This window comes from Chaetodon trifascialis, chromosome 14, assembly GCF_039877785.1.
Source record: "Chaetodon trifascialis isolate fChaTrf1 chromosome 14, fChaTrf1.hap1, whole genome shotgun sequence".
Classification (NCBI taxonomy): Eukaryota; Metazoa; Chordata; class Actinopteri; order Chaetodontiformes; family Chaetodontidae; genus Chaetodon; species Chaetodon trifascialis.
Genome location: NC_092069.1, coordinates 16,250,339 through 16,271,941, shown reverse-complemented (window position 1 = coordinate 16,271,941; position 21,603 = coordinate 16,250,339). Strand labels below are relative to the sequence as shown.

General features: G+C 43.2%; 2 protein-coding genes across 2 annotated transcripts; one reads left to right on the top strand and one right to left on the bottom strand.

Annotated features, from left to right (window-relative positions):
- Positions 1-886: 886 nt before the first annotated feature.
- On the top strand, positions 887-2,305 carry nkl.4 (NK-lysin tandem duplicate 4). The gene is made up of 5 exons (XM_070979501.1): positions 887-942; positions 1,021-1,106; positions 1,485-1,562; positions 1,646-1,800; positions 2,200-2,305. Exons 1-5 carry the CDS (start codon positions 894-896, stop codon positions 2,273-2,275), a joined length of 444 nt encoding a protein of 147 aa, XP_070835602.1. The 5' UTR covers positions 887-893; the 3' UTR covers positions 2,276-2,305.
- A 2,732-nt stretch (positions 2,306-5,037) lies between these two features.
- tonsl (tonsoku-like, DNA repair protein) lies at positions 5,038-16,020 on the bottom strand. Its single transcript, XM_070978758.1, has 28 exons — positions 15,669-16,020; positions 15,483-15,578; positions 15,136-15,278; positions 14,797-14,980; positions 14,562-14,691; positions 14,277-14,448; positions 14,042-14,156; positions 13,777-13,928; positions 13,490-13,642; positions 13,246-13,371; positions 12,930-13,128; positions 12,761-12,816; positions 12,561-12,650; positions 12,139-12,211; positions 11,879-12,042; positions 11,351-11,474; positions 11,013-11,254; positions 10,424-10,868; positions 10,099-10,301; positions 8,834-8,946; positions 8,494-8,650; positions 8,333-8,411; positions 7,934-8,241; positions 7,022-7,193; positions 6,544-6,719; positions 6,323-6,396; positions 5,859-5,992; positions 5,038-5,558 (listed from the first exon to the last, which is right to left on the bottom strand). Exons 1-28 carry the CDS (start codon positions 15,691-15,693, stop codon positions 5,359-5,361), a joined length of 4,305 nt encoding a protein of 1,434 aa, XP_070834859.1. The 5' UTR covers positions 15,694-16,020; the 3' UTR covers positions 5,038-5,358.
- Positions 16,021-21,603: the final 5,583 nt, after the last annotated feature.

Sequence of the window (21,603 nt, the reverse complement as noted above, 5' to 3'; positions counted from 1 at the left end):
GCCACATACAAGGACAAACAAACATTCACGCTCACACTCACACCTACGGACAATTTTAGAGTCATCAATTAACCTAATGAGCATGTTTTTGGTCTGTGGGAGGAAGCCGGAGTACCCGGAGAGAACCCACGCATGCACGGGAAGAACATGCAAACTTCACACAGAAAGGCCCCACCTGACCCGGGGATCGAACCGGCAACCTTCTTGCTGTGAGGCACGCGCACTACCTGCTGCGCCACTGTGCAGCTTAACCTAACTCCTGGCTGTAAATTCATATTTATGTGCAGACTTCATGTCTGGTACCAATCTTCTCAATTCCTTGAATTCAAGGTCCTCAATATCGCCCCATAATGCTTTGTTTTCTGACTGAAAACCTGCAAAAAATAATGCCATTCTCCTTTGTACTCAGTTCTAGTAGGCAAATGTTAGCATTGACACTATTAGCATGTTAACTGGCATTTAGCACAAAGCACAGGGGTGACGACAGCGTCACAGAGCTGCTAACATGGAGGCTATCAGTCTATTTTTTCATTTGTAGTTGATGCCAGGAGAGTTGTGGTTTCAAGCTGAGCCCACGAGTGCTGACAAGCGCTAAAATGTGTGATGTGTGAAGCTCTGTTTAACAAACCCCGTCACCCCAACACACCGTTTCCTGAGCACTACCTGGAATAGATGAAAGTCAAAAGAGTGGGTCCTCAGAAGGAAGCTTTTCGTGAGGGTGGCCCCCACAAAACCACATGTTAGTTTCTGTGCTGTGACCAGATGCTGGTTGTGGTCTAAATTTCCGTCCATGGAGGCTTGCAGGAGTGTCGTTGTATAGCCCCTCACTTCTGCTGCCAATAAAAGGTTATGACAGGACGCACACACTCAGAGACCACCGCTCACTGCCAGCAATGAAAACCTCCTCAGTCCTCCTCGTGTGCATCCTGGTGACATGTTCTGGTGAGTGTTTTTCGTTCTAAAACGTTGTCTTTGCTGTGTAGATTATGTCTAAACACTTTTTGTTTTGTGTCCTCACAGTCTGGACAGTCCACGGGAGAAACTTGAAGGTCAGCACTGATGACCAGCAGCAGGTGGAAGTGGAAATCTCCGTGGAGGCCGGCCGGGTAAGGTGTTTGCTTACAATCAATGATGGAGGAAGTGCTCAGATCTAGTAAAAGCACCAGTGCATCAGTGTAAAAAATACACTGTTACCAGGATTCTACTTAAATAGAAATTTGAAGCAGAATGTGCTTAAAGTCAAAAGTAAAAGTACTCATTCTGCAGAAAATTGGCCCCTGTTTCTCACATATATTCTATATTCTTTTATTAGGTTGTTAAGCAGCATAAATATGAGCTTTCAACCACATTTTAATGTGTTATAACCCATTTATAAGTTGCTCAAAAGCTGCTTACTTCATATATTTCCATCACATAAGAAGTTCCCATCGCATAAAGTGTTATTTTGAGGACTTTCTCTGTATTAAAAGTACTTTCATCTGCAGCTTCCAGGTGTGTGCTGGGCGTGCAAGTGGGTTATGAACAAGGTGAAGAAAGTCATGGGACCCAACGCCACTGCAGAGGTAAAAATAAAACAGCTCAGTGAGCGGGATGATCTCGTCGGTGCTTTGTGGAAGGAGGAATAATGTCATGTGTGCTCTTGCAGAGTGTGACATCAAAGCTGAAGTCTGTCTGCAACGAAATTGGCCTCTTGAAGTCACTGTGCCGCAAATTTGTGAAGGTGCACCTCGGAGAGCTGGTCGAGGAGCTCACGACCACAGACGATGTGAGGACGATCTGTGTTAACACTGGAGCCTGCAAGTGAGTCACCAGCCCACCGTAATACTGCACACAATATGGCTTAAATATCTTGAGAAAACCCTTCTAAGATATTAATTACTCACAATGAAGCAACTGGAATTCCACCTCTTCAGAAACAAATGCTCTTTCTTTCAGCACATACTCCACAGTGCTGGAAATGATTACATATTACATATGGTCTGTAATTACCCGACATTATATGAAGTAGTTAAAATGAGCTTCACCTGATAATTACCATATGATTAATTGTTATAATATCAGAATGTTATATTAATGTAACACAGTCAGGGGCCACTTGATGTACTGTACCTACAGTCTTTAATTCTTATCCAGCACTGATTCTCCATTACACTGTAATTATTTTGATCTTTTCCTGTTTTTCTGATGTGCTCTCTTTAGGCCAAAGGAGTTCTTAGACCTGCTCTTTAATCAAAGCGACGAGTATCCACAAATTGAAGTCAATGAATATCCCTGAAGTTGTGTGGATGGATACTGCCTTTAATTAGCAATAAAACCATGAAGCTCAAGTGTTTGTGTGATCGTGGGCAACTGACCGCAAAAAGCTTGCATTAATATATAATCAACTTTATTTTTCTCACTGTATGTACTTTGTGTTGCACTTCTTTCACGTACCTTTATTTGCTTTACAAAATGTGTGGTGTTAATTTACAATTTCTGCATCTGTGCCGAAGAAATCAATAAATGTTTGAATTTCAAATTTTCTGAATATTCTTTGCTGGACAGGACACAGCAGCAGTTTAAAATCACATCTCCATCAGCATTAAAACTGCATATATCTTCATAACTTACAGAGCTAACACTGGGCTTTCAAACGTCTTCTTACAAACCAAAGATTTTCCTTTAGTGTACTATACAGCTTTTAGTGCATGTAAATCATCAATGTTACAAAGCCCAAAGTGAGTTATTCTGTCCCACAGAAAACTGCCGCAATCATTTACAATGGTTCACCTTAGGCCATATTTCCTTGCATGGTGTTGTTATGGCGGATTACCATGACCCAACACTTTGCTGTTATTCACCCATGACCAGAACATTTGGTAGGACATGTCCTCTCAGGTATCCTGTCATAGCCAGTTAAATATTCTGTTATTGCAAAGGTATCAGGTCATCATGACCTTCCAAAAATTGTCAAGCAACAAATTCTACCACATAGTGTAAACCCTCATACAAAAGAAAATTGATTGGTATACAGGTGAATACAGCAAATCAAGCTTTTTTGTGTAATGTATAACATAATGATGTATAACGTAATGAATAACATAATGATCAAACCATATTGCTAAACCGAAGCTATATATTGTAAGGTATGCTGTGCATGAGTTAACCATGCATAGCATAATCATATTCCTATTATTGATACTGATTAATTTACCCAGACTATATCAAACAGCCATGTTGTTGTTGCTTTTAACAGAGGGAGCAGGAGCTGCAAATGGTTGTGCCACATTGGGAGCAGCATGATTCATTACTGCAGCTTGAGTCTTTATTTTGCATTTGTGCAAGTTTTCTTTGGACAATTTTGTCTCATTTTTGTCTCTCTCTGCCTCCGCTCATCGTTTCTCACCTGCAGGGTGTGATCACGAAATCCTCTGTGTAGCTTTGAGGTTAGCCCCACATCATCCTCCAGTCTGCTCTGGACTGGGACTAGAAGAGCCTCAACAACTGAGTTTCTGAATAGAGTTGTTAGCACTGGGCCTGTTCTGTTGTTTCCATCTCTTCAGCTGTCATTTGCAACTGGATTTTCATTTTCAGCGAGTGGCTCACCTTTAAGCACCTTTGGGTCTATTTTGACGGGATATTCAGTGGGATTGCCAGTTAGTCAAATTACAGAAAAAAGCTAAAAAGCTCGGAGTTCCTGAAAACAAAGACGTGTAAAAGACAACTTCAAAATGACCAAAACACTATTAATGGTGTGACTGCAAAGCTGACACACAGCTGCTGCTGAGCCAAATCACACATAATGTCTGTTGATTCTGACGCTTGAGATCCACTTTTGCAGACAATGACAGCAGTAAAATGCACTGCTGACAGGATGTTGAGTGCTCTTTATACACAGTTCTCACAAAGGTTATGTTAAAGATAACACCATTATTTGTAGTTTGTGATAAAGGTCATACTGGCTGCCATAATGGCAGCAGCAGTGGAACTATTTAGTTCTTTAACTCAAGTAAAAGTAGCAATATCGCACTGTGAAAAGACACTGTCACAGTAAAAGTCCTCTCAGATCTTTACTGAAGTAAAAGTATAAAAGTAAGTTGTAACGATCACACATTATCTGATTATATTTCCCTCTGAACATAGTGGAGCAGAAGTTAAAGTAGTTTCAAGTGCAAATACGTATAGGAGGACCAGAATTGAACCCTTTAAACCATAAACGCAGTTAATGATTGCTCAGATTCCTGGACATGATTGAAAAGTTGAAGATCCATCATCATCATCAAGCCAAATGTCTGCTTTGTCCCATACGCTGGTTTCAGCTGCAAAAATCCATCCCATCAGCCTCGGCTGTACTCTGTCACGTGCTAATTAGCGAATGTTAGCGTGCTAACACACAAAGCTAGGATTCTAAACTTAGTATTATACCTTTTGAACACCCTGTTTGTGCCGCCATTGTGAGCATATTAGCTGACGTCAAAGAACTGTTAAAAACACATCAGAGGCGAATAATATGATGAGATGATAATCAACTACAGAGGATAATATATTTGTATATTAAAACAAATGTTACTTCTCATATTTAATTTTGTTGCCACTGTGCAGCCAAAATGACTCGAACTGTTAAAGGAAGTTTTCACTTGAACTTTCACTTTTTCTAACATGAAAATGAAGATCAGATTATTCAAATTTTATAATATATATAACAGATCATAGAATTCATCACATAGAACCAATCACATTAAATGATTAAATGTCAACGTTGGCAGCCTTGACCCTCTTACTGAGTCCACAGGCCAAGCTGGATTATTTGGAATTTGTTGTCGACGGGAGCATGCACAGCTCGTTTTGACACATCAGACGAACCCACACCCACCCACACCTATCACCACAGTCAATCGAGAAACTTTGCAGTAACCACAAACCGGTGCACTGAGCAGCAATGTGTGAATGTGCAGCAGGTTTGATGTAGAACATGTTTGATATAGACTGAAGAGTAAAAAGTCTGTTTGTATGACCAGGAAGAATTCTCTCAGAGAGAAAAACGGGCCATCGTGAGTCACTTTAATTGTCCTTTTTTTAATAATTCAGTGGGTTGAAGAAGAAATGTGACATCATGCACACTCCTAACATGAATCGTCTTTCTACACAGACACCCATAAATAACAACAAAAAAAAACATGAAGCATTAGCTATTTACACCGAGCATCTGTGGATGTCACTGGTTATTTTTTAAATATTCACATGCGCAGCCTCAAACTCACGGCCAGCTATAATATTACCATTATTATAAAGGTTGTGATTTAATAAAACACCACAGCTGCTTGAAATTCAGTGATAAAGGTCTGCCATCATCTCTGAAGCACATTTCATTTCCCCTCTTCATGAGGAGGCTGCAGCAGAGAGCAGACACTTGCTTTTTCGGTCAATGAAGTGTCCGTGCGACCGACTGTTGTCCCAGCTCTGCTTTAAGGCCTGCCGGTCCAGCTTGTTGAGTCCCTGAGAGCAAAGACGGAGATCCTGGACCAGCTCTGACAGACCATTCAGACATGCACTGTCCCAGGGCCCAGACACTTGACAACCTGTGGCAGAAAATCAAAGTGTGAACTGATTTTCCCACAGCTCGTTCTTTCACAAAATAAACCCTTGTACTCTGTGATACACTACAGCCTGCATAAATGAAAATTACACACAGACTAGAATAAACATAATATGAAAACTTAAACAGATGTGACTCAAACTGAACAAAAACTTTTACATCAACTCATGTCAGTTTAAACGCTTTACATCTGATTCAGTTCAGAAATCGTCAGTAATTCATATGAAGTATGAAGACTTTAGAAATTATTTCTTCCCTCTTGTTTTATATTACAAATGCTTACCTTGAAGATTTAGAAGGGTCAAGGGTCGACAAGCCTCTCTGAGCGAGATCAGGATGTTGTGAAGTCCCGCTGAGGTGACAGACGGGTTTCCTGACAGGTTCAGTCTCACCAGAGATGGACATGAAGGCAGGCACCTGGAAGTCCAACGAGTTAAACAGAGAAACTGAAAACTGCAGATCAAACCACTGAAATCTCAAATCAAAGCACTTTCACAATGAAAAAGAGCTCTTGGTTCTGTGCTAATGCAGCGAGTGTGAAATTAATCCAATCACCCAAAATAAGGCAAATGAAATGTCATCGCTAACAGCATAATTCTGCACACGTGTTCACAGATTAACAGAAAGACCTTTGGCAGCACGCTCAGAACAAATCATTACACCATCATGATGAACCATGTGTGCTCAGAGAAAATGGGGCAGCATGGACACACACGCACGAACACACACAGACACAAACATACACACCTGGCCAAGGTGGCTGCGCTGCTGTCTGTCAACCCGTTTGCTGCAAGACTCAGGTGGGTCAGCGAACACTCGTCCTATGAGGAGATAAATGCTTTAATATATTTGTACTTCAAAAAAACAACCTTTATAAATCAGAATCGGCCGAGAAAAGTGAAACTGGTGCATCTGAAACATCAAACTGTGTGTGTGCAGAGTACAGGACATCAGTCACATGTGTGTACCTGTGACAGGACGTTGGTGAGGTGCTCCAGCGGCAGGTGATCGGCAGGAAGCCCGCGGATGGACGACAGGTCCAGGTGTGTGAGACAGTGGAGGGGCAGAGTCTTTAGCACCAGCTCAAAGCCGGTGGAGCCCAGTGCATTGTGGGATAGACACACCGATTTCAGGTGGCCCGTGCCTGAAAGTTCAAAGGATATTAATTTTACTCATTTTAAACCCTCCAAAACATCTTTTTCTCAAGCTGAAGCAGATTCCTTAAATACTGGCTTACACATGAAAACTGTCTGAACTTTTTAGCCAATTAAACCTCTTACAGGGATTTGATTAATAGAAGACACTGATGCTGAGAGCTTTATTGAGCGTGCTTCGTTCGCCACTTACTGCAAGCTCTCATTTCAAACCAAAGCAAACACAACTCCGTCCAGCCCATGAACTCATCTCTCACGTAAACGTCCGGCGCTCTGCCTGGTAAAGACTCACCTGTCAGAGCGCTGGCTAGCAGCAGTCGATGCTGCTGAAGGAAGCGAGCAGTGAGGCCGCAGGCCTGCAGGGACAGCTTGGCTAACAGAGGACAGCAGGACAGCAGACAGGACAGGGACTCAGACACACCGTCTCCCAGCGGGTTCATGCTGAGGTCCAGCTCCTCCAGGCACTGCGAGAGGGAACCACAAACACACACATTCTCAGATGTGCATGCTGCTTGAGGCTTGAGGACGGTGTGTTTGGACGCTGCGGTTTAATGACATTTCCAGGAAAGCACAGCTCACACGTCACGAAAGTGCAAATAAAGACTTCGACAAACAGCGTCACATACACACTGCATTTATGAGTGAAATCGAAATCTGAGGACAATAAAGAAGCATTCCCCTAAGCAACAAGTCATCGGAACCAAAATAAATAAATAAATAAATAAACTGCTTGACTCAGCAACTGTTCAACATGAACATGAAACCAGACACTGACAGTCAGTTCACCCAAAGAGCAATGAGAAGAAAACAATCTGGTCTTAAACCGGATGAGGTGAGGTTTATCTTTTGAGAATCTTGCATCATGTTTCTCCATAAAACTGATATCTGCTATCACTATCACACTGAGAGTAAAGACAGTGACAGAATCAATCAAAAATATTAGAAGCTACAATGACAGTACAGAATATCATGTTTTTAACATGCAAAGCTTCTGTGGTTTTAGAGGCTTTGAATCCTAAAATATAGAATAAAGCATTCGGTACAGCCTTAATTAGAGTGTTGATTTTCAACACAATCTGGATCCAAACAATCACATTTATCCAATCAAATTATCTACAAAAGCTTCCAGCTGCATGAAATGTCAGCAGAAACACTGGTGACAGCAGGTGGGATGAAAATAGACTCGCCCAGCTGGGCTCCTCACCGGAAACGCCGGATGGCTGTGTCCCTTTAAAGCGCTGACAGCCCTCTCCAGCCCTTCCCCTGTAACCTGACAGGCAGAAATGTCCAGCAGCCGAAGCCGAGGCATGGTGATTGTTGTGGCAACCAGCTCGGGGATGAGGCTATCATGGAGACGGTTGCCAGAAATACGCAGCTCGGTGAGGCTGGTCTGCAGTTTTAGGGCACGAAGGAGGGAGTTGAGGGAAGAGGGGGCCAAGCTGAGGCCACACACCGACACGGCGGAGCTGCCATCCTGCACCTCACACAGCCGGGTCACACGCTTGTTCTCATCTGCAGGGAGACACAGAGGTGCCATGCTGCAGGATGGGTAGTCAAAATGTGTGTGTCTGCATTTGTGTGTGTTTGTGTGCGTGTTGCTCACCCACTGCCAGGCTGTGACAGGCCTTCTTGTAGCGCTCAGGAAGAGGAGGGAGATCCCAGGAGCAAACCTCAGCCAGAACCTACGACACAAAACGCCATTACACTTCTGGAAATAAGTAATCTAACAACATGTAAGGCACTTTTCTTCATGTCTGGCCTCACCTCTTCATTGGTGTGCAGGACAGCCAGCAGCAGGTCCTGCGGGGAGAGCAGAGCACCTTCCTTCTGCAGTGAGAGGCGAGGCAGGAGGCCACATTTCTGGTAGTAACGCTGAGCCGCCTGCTCACACAGCCACGACACAGTGCAGGAGTCGGCCTCACTGGAGCGCAGTGCAATGAGGGTGAGAGGATATGGATAGCAACATGCAAAAACGCAAAGTTGTTTCCAAAAAAAGGCACGTCACTGGGGCTCCTAGCGGAGCAGAATGCCCCCAATCACTCGTGATTTAACAGCTGCACAGTTTTGAAGAAAATAAGTAATGACGTACTACTTATAAACCAACCTTTGTGGAACTGGGATGAGGAAAACATCTTCCTGAACTCTGACCCTCATTCTGATTGGTGGAGGCAGTGATGTGGGCATGGGAGCAGCTGAGGTTTGAGTTGCAGGCTGAAACTGGCAAATTAAACAAACATACAATCATGTCAAACTGTGAAGAGGAACTTTTACACATCGAAGTCAGCTCAGAGGTCTTGGGGAGTACTGGTGCACATGTGAAAAACGTTGTATTAAACCTTTTGAAGCTCTAGAGGGAGCTGCATAATATCTGACAAAAAAGTGATGTCATTTGAGTCAGCGTTGGCTGGGTCAGAAGACGTCAAGGTTGAGAATGAAAGATATCTGTGAAGTTAGAAAGAAGTGAGCTTAGCAAACCTCTGTAGCCTGCTTGACGCGAGCAGCTTTAAGCTACATTAGCTGCTACTAGCATAGCAGACTAAAATCTCTGCCTGAACTCCTGGTGGTGGACTTGCATTGTGGGTAATTTAGGCGCTGCTTTTGGTGAGGAAGAAGAACATGTGCAATAAATAAAGATGATATCCCTGATTCTGCTTTGATTTTTAGCCTTTTTTTTTTAACTGTCTAACATGAGTCGGACGGTGCTACAGAGTGCTAAATCTATGAAGTATGTAACCGTTCACAGGTCTGGAGAGTCTGCAAAGAGAGGTATAATACATTTGCATTTCAGAATAAGCATATATTTACAAAAATCAATGAAGCTGATGAGGTCAAACATTAAATATATTGTCTTTGTGCTGTTTTCAATTGAGTGTATATCAAAAAGGAACTGGCAAATTGTCAAATTTTGTTATTTTGCTTTACAGCATCCCAGCATTTTTGGACAGGGGTTATACTGCTGAGCCAAAATCTCACAAAGGCTAAAATCGAAACCGTGACTCATGCAAAGTTATGACACGAAATGCACAGAGGCAGTTTAGAGGGGAGATAAAGCTGATGGCGTTGAAGCTGCAGAGGTGTCTTAAAATGACGCTACCTTCGTGATCATCTCTCATTTACCACCACATTCATCACTGTCTGAAGTTAACCAAGATAAACGACAGATTCCTGAAAAATGAACAGTCGTGGCTCCTGGAGATGCTGTAACATTAATAACGGTCTAGCTGACGTCAACGTTGTCTTGCATAAGCTATGCAAATTTTGACTTGACTTTCACCTTGAAATGAGTCATTTTATAGATACCATTATGTGTGTATGTTTCTAGATGTGACTCCATCACATCAGGGGGGTAGGAAACAGATTAGTTCTCACCTGCATGCGGACTTGTGATGACGGAGGTGTCTCTGGTCTCATGTCGTCATCATCTGTAAGTGTGGGGCTATGTGACCTGTTGACCTCTCGTCGACCCAGCCTGACCATCCCTGGCATCTGAGTCATTTTGACCTGGTGAGGCTTAAGGGATCCGTTCTTTTTCAGAGAGAGACTCCTGCTGGAGGAGGAAGAAACTGCTGAACCTGAGGGAGAAGAAGAGCACAATAAAGGTAAAACAAAAAAATGTGGAGCGACATCACATGAAAGAAAATAATGACATTGTTCCCTCTGCGGGTCGTGTCTGAGTTAAAGTGCTTGTTTTGACCTCTTGTGGCTGAAGACGACACGGCATTGTCCCCTCTAATCCCATTCTGTTCCACTCGAAACCTCTTCTTCTTCGGCTGGATTCCCTCCAAATCATCCTCCAGCCAGTCATCAGCCACATACTCCTCCTCTGGAACCAGGGCTGACTTGCTGCTGGAGGACACAGCAGGTGTGCTGGAGAACTGAGGCTGCGACAAACCGTGGAGACGACTTTTGGCGCTGCCTAAGCTTCGGATGGCGCTTTGGTACTCCTCTCGCGCAAAGACAGACGGCACAGGAGCCTCCCTGACATTTTCTCCACCCGAGTTGGGAATCGACTTGGCTTCCCTGTTTGGGTGAACCTCCTTTTGACTCGGGGCTGCTGGGAAACTGCGTCTAGGGCGGACGGCACGGAGTGGACTGATGGGGCATTCAGAGTCGCTGTCATCTGAGGAGCTGCTGTTGTTCTGAGGAATACATATATGCACCAGTCATGTACTGCAATGGCAAATCTATAAAATAAAGCAGTTGTACAATCCCAATGGACCCAAAACATTTGTAAGAGGAAATAAGAAGTATTTCTATATAAATAAGCCTTTGCCAGAGTTTACCCCATACAGGACAGCAGCCTCTGTTCCTCTGGCTCTGTGCCGCTGTGTCAAGCCATTGCTCTGCCGCCGTTTGGGGCTGGCAGGTAGCGCCTTCACCTCCAAGCACCTGTTGGTCCGGGGCCAGTCTTGGCTGGAGGAACAGCCCCCTCCAGAGGACGAATGCGGCTCTGAGTTCTCAGCATCAAACAGCTGGCTGTCCTGCAGGGCATCGAAAGGTTTGGCTGGGGCCGGAGCAGCAGGGACTGTGTTAGACAGAGATAAGAGGGCAAAACAGCGCATGAAAAGATGTTTAAAAGGCAAACTGAAGCAAAACTAATATGACGACACAAAGGCCTCACCTCCGCCTGCAAAAGCCTTCCTCAGCAGCCGCTCTGTTGCGATGCACTCCTGCTTAGTTTCCTGGTCCAACTCTTTGCTGTATGTCTTTTGCCACTGATGCAGGGCGTCCATGGCGGTGTCACCCTGAAGGAGGATGGTGACAGTATGAGACAGACGCACACATTAGCCCTCATCAGACGGGATTCACCTTTCTCTGGAAGGAGGGGGGATTTCAGTATTCCCAGTCGGTGATTTTAATGGTTGTACTTTATATTAAAGTACACAAATTCAAAACTATTAGCATGCAGATGACTAAAGACTGGCTCTTTATTAGTCATTATAAAGCGCTTGTATTGCTCAGGGTACCAACAGAAATTTTGTTGTGGAAAGTGGAAACAGACAACTTTTCACCCCCGACTCTGTGATCATAATTAAATCACAGTTAAATCATTTCTGGGCACGTTGTTGTTGAGGGTCACATGGTTTCATCACAACATCATCTTCTATTGCAGAACCAGCTCCTGTAATTTAACCAGAAGCACACACACCTTGGAGTTGCGTAGGGTGACAGAGGCCCCTCGCTCCACCAGGAGCCGTGCCACTTTGAAGTTGCCACAAGCAAGGGCATCGTGGAGAGGAGTCACCCCCTCACACAAGGGGCCGCCAGGATCATTGATGTTGGCGCCGCGCTCCAGCAGCACGGCTACAACGTCTGGGCGAGAGGAAAAGAGACATTTTCAGTTTTCATTTCATTTTCATAAAACATCTTTTAAACACAGTTAGGCAGCGTTCAGCTTTAATCAGTTACCATAGTGACCGTGGTTGCAGGCCTCATGAAGGGGAGTCCAGCCACAGTAGTCTCGTGGGTTGACTGGGTGACCCTGACATACAGAAAATTATCACAGTCCAGTCACATTAATCATCACACAGTCCAGGTTGACTGATGTTACAGTGCGTTTTTCAATCTTTCATCTTCATGACCGTCTCTTTATGAATGTTTCAAGCAGAGACGGCCACTCTTCATTTTAAAAGAAAAAATGTGCTTTCTGTGTTGTAAATATTTAACAGGCTGAAGCATGAAGCTCTTTTAAGCCTGAGAAGTCTGTTGCTGGAGTAATGCAGAGTACAGTAGAGATATTTTACTGTTAACTGAGGATTGTGCTCTCATCTGTCTGGCTTTCATTACGCTTTGTGGCTTGATTTTTTTTTTTTAAACAAAACTTATCTCACCTGTTCTACCAGATACTGGACCTGCCTCAGGTTTCCATCTATACACGCTCTGTGCAAAGACGTCTCGCCCTTCTCATTCCTCTTGTTCCACTAAAGCAGGAAAACAGACGCAAAAAGCAGCAGAGGGTGAAACCTTGAAGATGTGGAATACAAAGAAGAGATGATTGCTTGTGGGAAGAGACAACTGATATATGACTCACCCTTCCTGTCTTCCTCCTTCCTGATACCATCTTGTCATAACCCTCCAGATCATCATCTATCATATGAAAAGTCATATAAGACAAACAGAAAATGGCTTAAATATTAGAATTTGTTTGTCTAGAGAGGTCAGGGGGGCAGAGTGCAGGAAGGCGATAACACACAGCCTACCTGAGTCTGAGAGAATGACATCACTGTCGTCCAGAGGCTCACTGTTGTCCATCTCCTCCTCCTCTTCTTCCTCACCATCGCTCCCGTCTGCACTCCAGCCCTCAGCAGCACACAGCTCCTGCAGCCTCGCCTCGGTGTCGTCTGCCATTGATGAGCCACATCGTCTCTGGGACGCCAGCCAGAGCCTCAACGCTCGTTTCTGTAGGAGGCGAAGACAGCCTTCATTCCCAGACATCTTAAATCTCTGCACAGCGTTCAAAGGATTATTCTTTAACATAGCAGACTCTTTTTTTTTCAGCTGCTCGTTCCAGCTCACCTGAAGTCTGGCCTGCCCAGAACTCTGAGCGCAGCGTGAGGCTTTACTGTAGCTGCTGTCTACGTCCTCAAAGGCGCAGCCGCTCTCCTCCTGAGCTGCTGCGATGTTCAGCCAAGTGCTACACTCCTGAATCACACACATACGAGTGCTTGAATTACATGCATAAGTATGGGCAACCCATCAAGATTTATTGTAATGATATTATTGCATTTTTTAACATTGTAATTAGCATTAACATTTCTACCTCATTTGAGCTGCCCTGTCGTAAAGCCAGCTCCTGCCTGTAGTGCTCCACTGCTTTGCTGTGCTGTCTCAGGTCTGTGTAGGTCGCAGCCAGGGACACGTGGATGACAGCCAGCTCCCTGGCAGGCTTTCCCAGAGCCACAGCGCCCTTTAGCTACACCACACAGACAACAAAGCTTAACATAATTAATTGTGGTGACATTCTGCGATGTGAATAAACTCAATTTGGAGAAGAGTTAAAGCACAATGAATATTGGGGGCTAAAGTGCACATTAAAATATTATTTACCTGAGCTTGATATGCAACCAGAGCCTTGCTATAGCAGCCAACCTTACAGTAGAGGTCCCCCAGCTGCTCCGCCAGGCCCACGGCTCGATGGGACCCAAGTCTTTTGCCCTGATCCTCCCCCAGCTCTTCTTCCAATTTACAGCCCTGGTCCGCTATGAAATTCAAACAAATCAAGCCATCAACATCAGCTGTCCAAGTCCAAAAAAATCTTTTAAAGTAAAAAAAATCAACAAGACTGAGCGGATGAATAAAAAAGCTCTTTCACCATATTTGAAAGCTTTCTTCACTGCCTGCCTGTCCAACGGCTGCTGGGAACCCAGCAAGAGAGCTTTCTTCAAAGATCGTCTGGCTGCTACAAAATCACCCAGAGACAGCTGCACCTGTGGATGATCGTCATGGAAGTGCACACTTTATACAGCCATAATAACAGAAAATGGGTTAGTTGGGTTGAATGCAGTTGGACTATTTCTGCAGTGGCCTTCTCAAGAGTGAGTTCATACCTTGCCAATGCAGTGAAAGCACTCGCTCTCGCTGAACTTATCTTTGATTTTCCTAGCGCACTCTTTGGCCTGTTCAAGGCAGCGCACAGCATTAGACTTCTGATCGTTACGGAAGTAGATGTTGCCCAGGTTTAAGTTTGCACGGTAGAGATCCTCCAGCAGCTGACTCTTCCTTTACAGGATAAGGATGGAGAAAGCACAAAGCAGTATGTCATGGTAAGCCCTTTATTGATTAAGTGCACTTGCTGTATGTGTCATATTAAGTTTAGTTTAGGATGTTCTTACTCTGCAATAAAGACACTGCGTCTGATAAACTCGCTGCAGCTTTTAGCCTCCCCCAGGTGATCACAGACCAGACCAAGATTGAGGAAGAGACGGGCCTTCATCTCACTAATCTCTCGCCTTGACACAGTCCCTGGAGGTGAGAAAAATTAGAAATGTTACAACAAACAAGCAATCCAAAAAACTATACGCACTGGATAATTGAATATGCTCCACAAGAGGATGAAAACATGCAGACCTTCCAGACAGTCATCCACAATGCTCAGGCTCTTCCTGAAGGCATCCTTTGCTTGCTCTAAACTGTTCCTTGATTGGTCTGACTCATAACGGAAGAGGTATGTTCGACCAATTGTGGCCAGCGCCCTTTGCTCCTCAGCACGATCCCCAACAGAACGAGCCAGGTCCAGGTGACGCTGCTGGTGCTGAAGAGGAAAAATGCAAAACAACCCCTTACATGCTTTCTGAACATCTTTGCAGGGTTTTAATATTAGCCTGCATGTTGTCCCGTGTCTTTTCTATCACTACTGTACTGATGTAAAGATGGTGCATTTTTAATAAAGCAGATCAATGGACTCACTTTCAAAGCAGCCTCAATGTTGCCCATCTCTGCGTAGCACTCTCCTATCTTACGATTGGCCACAGCTCGTCCAATCACATCGTTTAGCACCTCAGAAAGAGCCAACTCCTGCTGGTGCTCCCTGATGGCAGCCTCATAATCACCTGGGATACACAAGAACCGGACAAGAAAAACTGGTGAATAAAAGTAATAAAAAAGCAAATGTACTGTATGGATCAATTTTAAACTGTCAACATGAATTAAAAAAATACTGATCAAAACAACTGTATTCACTCCATCTCAAATGCTGCCTCAGCTAAAACCGAGAAGAAGAAGAAAACAAGGAAGACCGACTGATTTAAACTTACCATTCCTGGACAGCAGCTCTCCCAGCTGATTGCAGATGTTGGCCTCCTCTTTCAAGTTGCTGCTGTTCTGCGCTTTGGTCTTCGCTTTCTGCAGCTCTGCAAAGAAAGTAATCACACATTAAACTTTGACATAATCAACAGTGGAACACGACTTCCAACGTGTGAAGCAGTAAGAACAATACTTACGTTTTATCTCCCGTGAGGAGCTCATGCTGACTCAGGTCTGAGCAGTGCTAGCTAACAGCTAGCTACAACTTAAAGCTGGAAGTAAATGACAACTCAGCGCGCTAACTTTAGCTTAGCGCTAGCTGAACGAAAGTAAACTGTCAAATCCTAAAATGAATAAAACAAACCGACTTCTCACTTCACTCTAGCCGATACACGTCCCTGCGTGTCCATTGGTGTTCTCGGTGTCATTTATTGATCCGATCGGGTTCGGTGTCTCACCAAATAGCACTACACAGTTAACATTTCAGTCAATATCCTTTCTCTTTAGCTTTCAGTTGTCTGTAAACTTTACATGCCCCGCCAGTAATGCGCAAACCAATGGCTTCACTGTATTTTCTTGGCAATTATTACCCTGTTCTTGCCTCTCAGGCACAAATTCCGCCTCATTCACCGGGAATGAGGGTCTCATATCCAGCCCTGCCCTTAATGCCTATCATCTGCTATAGCCAAGCAGGTAAACATAACGCACTTGATTTGTCGACGTCTCGTTTACGTGTAGCCCTACAACAGACTAAGCCTGACTGTCTGACAGGCAAAATTTAGGGCGCAAAGCACATAATTCAGTACCGACCGTTCATTGGTTCACGCCAGAGCATGACGTAGTTTCACTATGTATGCAGAGGCCACAGACATAATATACGTAGACGCCTCATTGACGCTTCCTATTGCAACTGACGTTCAGCGCGGCCGCCATCTTGGATGGGTCTCCCATGCGCCCCCAGTGCATTTATTTCCACGGAGGAAGGTGTATGTCCAACTACAATAATCATAACTTTTTACCCGATTTTCACACGGTTTGGTTTGTTACAAATGGCAGAGATGTAGTTATGACACAGGACGCTGTCACACATTAAAAACACGTGCTCGATGCTGAAATACTTTGTTAAAGAGCAGAATACAGACATATGGTATGGCATATGAATAAATGTATAAATTAATTAATTTTATATTTTAATAAAGAAACATTTTGATTGTTCATTTGAATTTATTTCTCTCTCTCTCTCTCTCTCTCTCTCTCTCTCTCTCTCTCTCACACACACACACACACACACACACACACACACACACAGAGAGAGAGAGAGAGAGAGAGAGAGAGAGAGAGAGACACACAAAATCATGACCCTTCAGTACACACCAATAACACAAGAATTTCTTCATTTTTTGCTTTTGCACGCTGAGTATTTTTAATGTAAAGTTAGGCACAGGCACATGCACGCGTGCGCGCACACACAACACACACACAAAAACCAGACATCTCACATAACCTGTTGACATGCGTATTAAACTTTGAGTAAGTTTTTTTACTCAGTTGTGTTGGAATAAAACTTCACCAAAACAAACTGTCGAAATGAGGAAGGTTTTTTTCTTTTTGGCCAACTCATCATGTGTGTCGGCCCACAGTCCACTGCTGCTTTCAAACACACACACATTCTGGCCTGACATGTCTAAATTTAAACAACTGTTCACAGCTTTAGGATGACAAAGATTCCACAATAGCCTGAACTGAAACTGCTGATGTTTGTGATATACACTGATTTTAACACACATACATACATACATACATACATACATACATACATACATACATACATACATACATACATACATACATACATACATACATACATACATACATACAAAGCTCCCATATATACCTGCTCAGTTTTTTTGTTTTTTTTTTAAGGCCTGGAAGAGTAAGCTTTAAAATTCCAGGTCATTCCAGTGTCTTACACTACCCTTTTAAGCTTGCAACTGGGGCAGGGAAGCTAAATAAAATAAAATAAATAAATAAAATAGGGGCATAGTTGCTCTCTTTACGTTGACTTTGGTTGGCTCTGGTGCGAGCGGAGACCCACCCAATATATCGGTGATGCTGGATTATGCTCCTGCACGTAATGAGGTGTCTACGTATATTATGTCTATGGCTGCCACCGCTGTGCGTTGCCATGGATACAAAATGTAACGGTACACACATCACTCATGAGAAGCTCTTTTCTCGCTGTCTTGTCAGTGCTGTGCCATGTGGCTTCTTATCAATACTCCTTATTGAATTGTCTGTTCTGGGGTGTGTGTGTGTGTGTGTGTGTGTGTGTGTGTGTGTGTGTGTGTGTGTGTGTGTGTGTGTGTGTGTGTGTGTGTGTGTGACAGACATGTGTATTGGACATTTGTGTAAATACGGAACAAATTGCGTCCCAACATTTAATTGTCAATTAAAGGACGATTCCATATTTTACGGGACGGGTGGCAACCCTACCTATAATTGACCTTGAACAGCCAATCATGTGGAGAGATTGCTGCCCCATACAAAATAAAACAAATATAGAACAGAAATATGTCAGCTAAGACGCTAGTGTCTGACATTATTACGGAAAGAATACATACAGAGATACTTCTTTGTTGATGAGTAAGATCTGTTTTGCTTAAGCAGAAACAGCTGTTGTAGCGCTGTTGCCAAAGCCACCAGACTCCATTCAAAAAACAGTCATTTTAGCATTTTTAGAAAAACTTCTTCAAATGCATCAAAAACAAAATAAAACTCGACAAAAACCTTCTTGGATCACCTTTTTAATGTTTCGGCAACAATTACTAACTCTGGATTGGTTGAAATAAGCTTTCAATTCACGGAATGGGAAGAGGAGCGAGAGAGCTGGCTGACGTCAGAGAAGCAGCGGGGGAAACAGCACATTGAGTCGGAATGTTTAATATTTTTACACTTAGACTGACACTACTACGTAGACATTAACATGTCGGACTTGGTTCTTGGTAAAAATAAATAAATAAATAAATAAATAAATAAATAAATAAATAATAGTAATGTACAACACTATGGAAACTCTGATTGTGTGGCTCCTGTCCATCATGAAGTTCTTTCAGCAGGCACCAAAACAATGCTGCTTTTTTCCCACAATCCAGTATTCATTTACATATTCGAATGTATTTATTTTTCAACAATTTGAATATAAATTAGAATTTAGGATATTAATTGACAGCCCTACTCATGCACTATGGTGCATGTCCATATATCTCAGAAAAATATCCCCATCAGCTTTGACTTATGTTAAATGCTAAGTAGCAAGTGTTGGCGAACTAACATGTTGACCATTATGCACACTTGCTAAACATTAGCACATTAGCATTGCCACTGTGAACATGTTAGCATGCACACATTAGCATTTAGCTAGTGCTACTGTGCCCAAGTACAGCCTCAAAAATTTGTTAGAAGGGCTGTACACTCATATTAGAATATAAACTGTATAATGTGTCATATACGTCAGTTATCATCAACAATGCAGCTACCAATGTTTTACGGCCTTTTCGAGTCTTAGCCTCATTAAATTATTGCTGTTATTTATTTTTATTGTTAGATAGCTCTTTTTAGGATGCCAGGTTGTTTCAAGGCTGAAATCTTACGTATGATTAATGAATTTATTAATTCATCAAAACCAAACCACCACCTGGTTGTCACTGCAGCGCCATTATGCCAGCCTCCTCATTTCTAGTCACACCAGTTTGTGTTGTTATTGACTCGAGTACTGCACACATCAATACAGTATGTTCCAGCGGAGTGCTTACCTGTGTGGGGAAGTCGGATGAGGTGTGGAGATATGAAAAGAGGAGTGGTAACTGTAGATTTATGGGTGGCTGTGCACTGTTCTTAAATATTTTCTATACTTTTAGTCAGGTTTTCCTGTTATTCGCCTGAATTCAAAGGAATTAAAGCTGAAGAAGTTACAAAATAGAAGAACTGGGTGGCAATGTCATTTGATAGATATGAAATTCTTAAGTACTTCAGTATTTTGAGGTTATGCGTCTTTACAGGGGCTTTATTAGCACTTAAAAATCTCCTTAATCTCACACGTACATCTCATTTTTTTGGCTGCAGACAAAGCTTTGATGCCTCATTACGGTAAAGCTTTAAGGGAGAGGCGATTTCCTCAGGATACAGTTGCTTACCTTCTCCTGATTGTTTGGAGTTTACATATGCTGCATGCTTTTCACAGGCTGTGTGGATGCACAGGATTCCGCAGAACCGTTTTACAGCCCTTTGTTTTCTGTTCGCAGTCTGTGAACATAAGACGGTGTTGGCTAGGTACACACTACAGAGACAAGGTGATTAAAAATGTCTATACCCTATTTTTTAGGATGTATGCATGTACGGTAAAATATCATCGATTTCCAATCAGTCAAATCTAATTGTTCCGCTCACAGTTCAGAAGCTAGCGGCATGGCATTCTTTCGTCTTTACCACCCAGGCCATATGGTGTGAATTAGCCATGAAGCAAATGTTAGCAATGCTAGTATGCTAAACTAAGATGGAGAACATGGTAAACATTACACATGCTGAACAGCAGGATGTTAACATTGTCATCGTAAACATGTTATCATGCTAATGTTAGCATTTAGCTCAAAGCCTAAAATACCACCTCACAGAGCTGCGAGCACGCCTGTGGACTCTCAGTTGTGTTTCTGTTTCTGTTGGCCCTGTAGATACTGCTTGCTTGTCCGGCTCTTTTTACTTTTTTTACTCCTACTTTTTATTTTACTTCCCTTCAGCGACTGATATCAGCAGCAACAAACAAACCGGGACACATTTAGACAGTTTATGTTTCAAAGTTTCATTTGGTTCTTATCAGGAAGTGATAATCTGTGTACTTACCTGTGTGCAAATGCACAAATGTCAGCTTAACATTTGCCCGCCATGCTTCCCGTGAAATTATTTTCTCCGCGTTCATCCCATCCTCGGTCTGTTGATCCTCCGCGGCAGACCAGGAGCGGTGGGCTGCCAGCTGCCAGCTGCCAGCTGACACCGACGCCGGCGCCCGGTAGGGTTGCCACCTTTCAGAAATGAAAATAAGGGACGCCCACCTCAGCTCCTCGGGACCATGACCACCACGTTTTATTTTGTGCTACTGTTTGTAGCAAAGGGGTGATCAAGAAAGCAATTAGTCATACTTAAAGCTTGAAATGCTTTATTACCAGTGAACACATTCTTTATTGTGCAACATTGTTGCATATAAAGTGCTGTTAATTAGGCTACATAAAACCGCAATTACATGCATTCCTATTTAACATACAATGAGGAAAATATATAACAAAGTGCCATATGCACACCATTTAGTTAGTGCACAATCAGTTAGCCTAGTTAATGAGATAGATCAGATGTCATCCAAACAGTTAAACCACACTAATAAAAGAATTTATGTAATGATCACTGAACACTGTATTCCTCAAAAATATAAACATTTTGACATAGATTACACAGAAAGCTCTACAAACATTTTTAGTCTAGGAAACGATCTGAGCAGCAGCAAAGGGCAGTTTTCCCTGGTTTAACTCCAACAGACGCTTGAAGTTGAGGAAGATTCCCTGAGCTGTTTCAGGCCTCAGATAGCTGCAAATTTAGATTAAACCACTCAGTCGACGCTGATACTCATCATGAAAACATCAAGTGAAAGATTCTCCACGGCGTTAGGCTTCATGTTACCCTGGCATATTCCACCCGGGTCCGGTGGACGTCTGAAACATCAGACTAAAGGAGATGGGAGGTGCGAGGTCATTTCCTGTGGTGGGCAACTTGACCTTGTATTTCCCGAAGAGATCAGTCAGCTCCTGCTGCTGCTGGGTGTAGTTGTCCAACTGAAGGTTGTATCAGAGGGAAAATGAGAGCAGTGAATTATTTAAAACTCCAAAACAGCTTTTGCTCATAGTGACTCAAAAAGAAGCATTTTAATCTTATTTTGCTCACACCGACCTGAGTGATGACTTCCTCCATCTCAGCCTTCTTCTCTGCTGTGCACTTCTTATCAGACATCAGCTTCTGGAGATGGGCTGCAGAAACAAACAGCAGTGATAGTACGTGACACACCGAAGAGTCAAATACAAGAGACAAACA